At 63.6% G+C, this 6,484-nt stretch overlaps 1 protein-coding gene across 1 annotated transcript; it reads right to left on the minus strand.

The window, feature by feature from the left end:
* Positions 1 to 2,785: 2,785 nt before the first annotated feature.
* LINGO3 (leucine rich repeat and Ig domain containing 3) lies at positions 2,786 to 4,603 on the minus strand. Its single transcript, XM_054396264.1, has one exon. The coding sequence runs from the start codon at positions 4,601 to 4,603 to the stop codon at positions 2,786 to 2,788; it is 1,818 nt and encodes a 605-aa protein (XP_054252239.1).
* Positions 4,604 to 6,484: the final 1,881 nt, after the last annotated feature.

Below are 6,484 nucleotides of genomic sequence, written 5' to 3' on the forward strand. Positions count from 1 at the left end.
CAGGGCTGGTGCCCAGCTGAGGGGCTGCAAACCTCAGCAGAACTCTGGGGGGGAGTCAGCATCTGCCTGGACCCCAGGACTGCCTGGACCCCAGGGCTGCCTGGGGCTGGAAGCAGGTCTGGAGAGGACAAATCCTGCACATGGTGCAAGCAGCTCCAACCACCCTTGGCAGGTCCTGCCCAGCTCCATGCTCAGCCTCAGCCCTGCTGTGGGCTCTGCCTGCCCCCCTGGTTGAGGCACAAGGAGGAGAAAAGGGAAAGGGAAGGGGAAAAAAACCCACCACAACAAAGAAGCCACAAAAATCTCCTTTTCTGTTTTCTTTTTTAACCCCCAGCAAATACATTTCACATGCTTGGTACATAGAAAATGGTGCCAGGCCTGCAGTGCCCAAACCTGCCTCTGCTCCTGGCTGTCAGGGTCTCTGCCCTACCCCCTCCCCACCCTCCCACCCCCCCCTGCTGATAACCACCCCCCCAGACACTGACCAAGGGCAGAGGGGTGAGGCTGGGGGGACCCCAGCAGGACACAGCATGCACAGCTTGGGGAGGGGGCACAGGGCATGCACAGAGGCCACTGCCCCCCTGGGGGAGGGGAGATGGGGAGCAGCCCCCCCAGGCTGGAGGCCAGACCCTGGCAGTGACTGACTTCAGCCCAGGCAGGTGGCACCAGCCTGGGGAGCACTTTGGAGAGAAGGGCTGGGTGCTGAGCCCCTTGGGTGCTGAGCCCCTTGGGTCCTGATCCCTTTGGGTCCTGATCCCTTTGGGTGCTGAGCCCCTTGGGTGCTGAGCCCCTTGGGTCCTGATCCCTTTGGGTCCTGAGCCCTTTGGGTGCTGAGCCCCTTGGGTGCTGAACCCTTTGGGTCCTGATCCCTTTGGGTGCTGAGCCCCTTGGGTGCTGAGCCCTTTGGGTCCTGATCCCTTTGGGTGCTGAGCCCACAGGGTACTGAGCCCCTTGGGTGCTGAGCCCACTGGATGCTAAACCCCTTGGGTGCTGAGCCCACTGTCTCCTTTGCCCTTCTCCCTGCTGAGGATCAGCTGAGGAGCACCCAGCACCCCTGGGTGCAGGACCAGGTGCAGGACATGACCCCAGGAGCCTCTCTCCCTTGTGCCCCACACAGTAAAGCTCTCGGGGTGGGGGGGGGTGCCAGCCCCAGCCTCTGAGGAGCTGCTGCCTGCAGAGCAGCCCCCAGGGCCTGGGGACCCCTGGCAGGAGCTGGGGACCCCTGGCAGGAGCTGGGCAGTTGCCTCCTCCAGCTGCCAGAGTGAGCCTGAGGAACTTGATCACCACCAGCTGGAGAAGAGGCATCCAGGAGGGGCAACGTGCCACAGGAGCAGGACCCCCAGCACCCCCCAGAGGTGCACAGAGGAGGAGGAGGTGGAGGAAGCAGTGGTAGGCTCCATTTAGGTCTCATCCAGCTTCTTCCCTTTCAGCCCTGCTCCTTCTCCCACCCAAACCGCTTTGCCCCAGGCTGATGCCAGGGGTGGGAGGGGAGGTGGGAACCATCCCTGTGGCAGCTGGGAAGCAAGCCCAACTTGGGGGGCATGAACCCAAGGTCCTCAGAGCTGCAGGGAGCAGGCTCTGGGTGCACACCAGCTGGGCCCTCCCTGGTGGCTCCTGAGCTGTTTGTTCCTCTTCCCTCCCGGGGCTCTTTGGCCTGCCCCCCAGCACAGCCTCAGCTCCTCCTCTCCTGCAGACCTCCCCTCTGCAAGCCACAGAGAATGGACCCCAAGTGCCTTCTGCATCCCCTGTGGCTCCAACCCCCCCAGACCTTCACCCCCAGGGTGGCTTCAGCAGATGCAAACCCAGGGCCTTGCCTCACCCTGGGGCTGCTCCTCCTCATTTTCATCACCTTGGGGGGAGTGTCATTTTGCCTTCCCCCCCTCCCCCTCCTCTTTTTCCTTGCTGCCAGAGCTCTGGGTTGTTATTGCTTGTGCAGGGCTGTCCCCAGGCACCCACATTTGGACACCACATCTCCAACCCAACCATGGGAAGCTCTCAGGGCACAGCCATGCCCCAGTCTGGCTTTGCCAAGGGGCCTGGGGAGAGCCCTCCCCTTGGGGGTCCCAGCACCTCATCGCCCTGGAAGATTTCTCCCTTGGAAATTCATTGGAAGAGGAGGGAAAGAAAAGAAGACTTGACCAAAAAAACTCAACCACAAGAAAAGAGAAGAAGCAGGAACCACCACCAGGAAAGTTTTCCAGAGTCTCTTAAAAAACAGAAGGAGAAAGGGAGACCCCAGGAAGCAGTTTTTTGTTTGTGGGGTTTGTTTTTTTTCCCAGGCCCCAAGGCTGCTGAGCTCTTGGCTGCTTGCATAGTTGGTGGCTACACAGGGAGCTCCTGGAGCTGGGACAGCCCTGAGCCATCCCAGGGGCTCACTATGGAGCTGGGACAACTCCTGAGGCACCCCAAGGGCTCACCATGGAGCTGGGGCAACCTCTGAGGCACCCCAAGAGCTCACCAGGGAGCTGGGGCAACTTCTGAGTCATCCCAAGAGCTCACCACAGGGATGGGACAGCTCCTGAGGCACCCCAAGAGCTCACCATGGAGCTTGGACAACCTCTGAGTCATCCCAAGGGCTCCCCAGGGGTCTGGGACAGCCAAGGTCATCAGTCCCTCCCTCCCCCTGCAGTCCAGGTGGCGCTGACTCCGGTGGCCTCCAGCCTCTCCAGCCTTGTCCTCGGACACATCCCAGCCCCGCGACGTCTCCGGGGCTGGCTGCCAGCCTCCCCCCACGGCCACGCCCAGGGTCGGGCAGCAGGCAGCGGCTTCCCCTCGGGGGAGAGGCTCAGATCATCTTCATGTTGAACTTCCTGGCTCCCCCCTGGCCGGTGGTGGCCGTGGGTCCGTCCACCTTGCGGAAGGAGTACTCCACCGAGAAGTTGTTCTTGTGCTGCCCCCGGCCCCGGCTCCAGACGAAGAGGAGGAGGAAGCAGAAGAGCACCACCCCCAGGAAGGTGATGCAGCCCATGGCCGTGGACACCAGGATGGTCTTGAGGTCCAGGGTGAACTTCAGCAGCACCTGGGTGTCGTTGTGGGCGGTGTCGTTGAAGTCCAGGGGGTAGAGGCTGCGATTGGCAGGGTGGGCACCGCCGGGCGGGCGCCCCTGCACCGTCAGGGTGGCGAAGTAGGTGTCGTTGCCCCCCGCGTTGCTGGCCACGCAGACGTAGGTGCCGCTGTCCTGCACCTGGGCGAAGCGGATCTCCAGCGTGCCCCCGGGCAGCACGGTGGCCCTGCCGGTGCTGCGGGCGGTGATGACGCGGTGCTGGGGGGACACCCAGGAGATGGAAGGGTCCGGCTCGCCCTCGGCGCGGCAGAGGAAGCTCACGGCCTGCCCCTCCCGCGCCGTTACGTGCTGCAGCCGCCGGTCCCGGATCCGCGGCCGCCGGCAGGTGAAGAACTCGAAGAGCACCGAGTCGGGCAGGTCCCGCAGGGCGCCGCCGCGCAGCTGGGGCGGGGAGGAGCAGACCGGCTGCTGCCCGTCGAAGTTGAGGGTCTTGCGGCGCTGCAGCACCCACAGCAGGCGGCAGTCGCAGGCCAGGGGGTTCCTGTCCACCCGCAGCGTCTCCAGGCTGTTGACCGAGTGGAAGGTGCTCTCCTCCAGCGTGGACAGCAGGTTGCCCGAGAGGTTGAGCAGCCGGATCTGCCGCAGGCCCCAGAAGGCTTGGGGCTCCACCGAGGCCAGCAGCGCCCCCGCGATGTGCAGCTCCTGCAGCCGCACCAGGTCCCGGAAGGAGCCTCTCAGCAGGGCGCTGATGGGGTTGTAGGAGAGGTTCAGGTAGCGCAGGTAGGGCAGGTTGCGCAGGGCGGCGGCGGGCACGGCCGTCAGGTTGGTGTAGGTGATGGAGAGCCAGGTGAGGTTCAGGCCCTGGAAGCTGGTGGGGGAGACGTCCTCCAGCAGGGGCCAGTTGTCGATCTCCAGCTGCAGGAGGTTGGGGAGCCGCCGGAAGTTCTGCTCCTCCAGTGCCGAGATGCTGAGGTGCCGCAGCCGCAGCACCGCCAGGTTCTGCAGGTGGGAGAGGGACTCGGCCGAGAGGGAGGTCAGGTTGCACCTCTCGATGGTCAGCTGCTCCAGCCCCAGCAGCCCCGAGAAAGCCCTCTGGGAGATGTACACCAGGTCGTTGTCACCCACCTCCAGGCTCTTCAGGTTCCTCAGGTCCTGGAACATGTAGTCCAGCAGGATGACCAACTTGTTCTCGCTCAGGTCCAGCAGGGTCAGGTTGCTCAGCTTGGTGAAGACCCCCGGGGGGATCAGCTTGAGCTGGTTGCCCCTCAGGCGCAGGGTCTGCAGGTGGAAGAGGTTGCTGAAGGCCCCTGGCTCCACGTTGGAGATGATGTTCTCGCTGAAGTCCAGCTCCTCCAGCAGGGGGTAGGGGGAGAGGTCCCCCGGGTTCAGGCAGCGGATGCGGTTCTTGCTGAGCTCCAGGATCTTGGTCTCGCTGGGGATGCCCTCGGGGATGGAGGTCAGCCTCTTGCGGTGGCACACCACGGACCGCAGCTGGGGGGCGCACTCGCAGCGGGCCGGGCAGGAGCCCACCCGCGGGGGGCGCAGGAGGAGCAGCTGGAGGAGCAGCACCGGGAACCAGCATTTCATGGTGCAGGGCATGGTCCTAGGGGCTCACTACCATGCTGCCAGGCGCCTGGGGGGGGACAGACACTGAGTCAGAAGGCAGGATGGGGCAGGCTGGCAAGGTGCCACCCAGCCCCGGGTCACTGGGACTGGCAAATGCTCTTGGAACCAGGAACCAAGGTGCTGGGAAGGTCCCAGCGCCCCCGGGGAGCGTTCTGTACCCCTTCCGAAGCATCTAAGACCCCCAAGTGAGGCCACATCTGGAGTCCTTGGTCCAGTTCTGGGCTCCTCAGTTCAAGAGTGGCTGGGAAGTGCCAGAGAGGGTCCAGCAGAAGCTGCAGAAAGGCTGCAGGGCCTGGCTTGTGCTCATCCTGTTGCCCACCTGGACCCCCGGGTCCCTTCCCCATCCCACAGCTCAGCCCCCAGCCCACACTGGTCCCTGGGGTTGTCCCTCCCCAGCTGCAGGACTCCACACCTGCCCTTGTTGACTGTCATTGAATTTCTCCATGCTCCACAGCCAAAGCAGAGCATCCCCCACCCATGGGTGCCTTGATGAAGCTGGGCATGGCCCTGCCACCCTCAGCACACCCCATGGAGCAGGAGGGGATCAATGGGTGCTGGATGAGTCCCCTCCCAGCAAACCCAGACATGAGCTCTGGAGCAAGAGGCTGAGATGGGCTGTGCTCCTGGGGCTCCCTGCCCACTCCAGGACATCCTGCAGAGGCCACCCCAGCTGTGAACACCTTCAGTGCCCTGCAGGGCCCCCCAGTGCCCATCTGGGCTGGGGAGCAGGCACAGAAGCAGGGAGCTGAGCCAGGCTGAGCTGTGCTGCTTATTAATAGCTCACTGCTGCCCCGGGGAGCCAGGCCAGGAAGGGCTCCACTCCAAGCCTCTTCTGCACATTTAATTTACTGTTAAAAATAACAGGCTGCTGGGGAAGGCAGCCAGGCAAGCCCTGTGGCACTGCAGGGGGGTGCAGGCTACCTTTGGCCACTTCTGAGCCCTCAGGAACAGCCTCCTGCCTTCTCTCCATCCTCCTCCCCACCGGGATGTGTGGCTCCCAAACCTGCTTTGTCCCTGCCTCCAGCAGCAGGGTGGTGCTCAGCCACTGCCTGCCCCAGCTGCCAGGTGGAGTTTTTGCTCCCTCACACCACCACTTCCTAGAGAAGGACAGCACAGGGCAGAGCCTGGCCCCAGCCTCTTGCCTCCCACCCTTTAGCTCTGTCTGAGCATTGCTCAGCTGCCCTCTGGGGCTGCTCTTCTCCAGGCTCTCAGCCCCAGGGCTCTCAGCCTTTGCTCTTCACAGAGCTGCTCCAGGCCCCTCAGCAGTTTTGCAGCCTCCCCTGGACTCTCTCCAGCACTTCCCTGTCCCTCTTGAACTGGGGAGCCCAGAACAGGACTCCAGATGTGGCCTCCCTAGGGCAGACCAGAGGGGCAGGGACCCTCTCTTGACCTGCTGCCCACAATCTTCTTCATACCTCCCAGCAGCCCATTTGGCTTCCTGGCCTCAGGAGCTCAGTGCTGACTTGCAGGAGGCAAAGTGGTGCTGCTGAGACCTCCCCCTGCAAGAACCCCACCCCTGCTGCTTGAGGCCAAGCCTGTGCCACCCCTCCCCACCAGGGGAGGTGCTGTGGAGACCCCCAGGTAGGGAGGGAGCAAACAGGACAGAAACTGATGCAGGGACCCTGACTTTGGCCAGGCCCATCCTTGGGGGGGCACAATATCAGCATCCCACAGGACAGGTGAGAGGGAGGTGGCAGTGCCAGCCACTTGTGCCAGCATGTGCCAGACTGGGCACGAGAGAGGAGACAGCTCCAGCAAACACCAACAGTGGCCAAACGCTGCTGGAATCACCCTGAGTGGTGCCTGCTGGCTGCTGCCTGCCTGTTCCGTGGCAGCCAGCCCTGTCCTGGCACA

The sequence above is a fragment of the Indicator indicator genome, chromosome 36 (assembly GCF_027791375.1).
Source record: "Indicator indicator isolate 239-I01 chromosome 36, UM_Iind_1.1, whole genome shotgun sequence".
NCBI lineage: Eukaryota > Metazoa > Chordata > Aves > Piciformes > Indicatoridae > Indicator > Indicator indicator.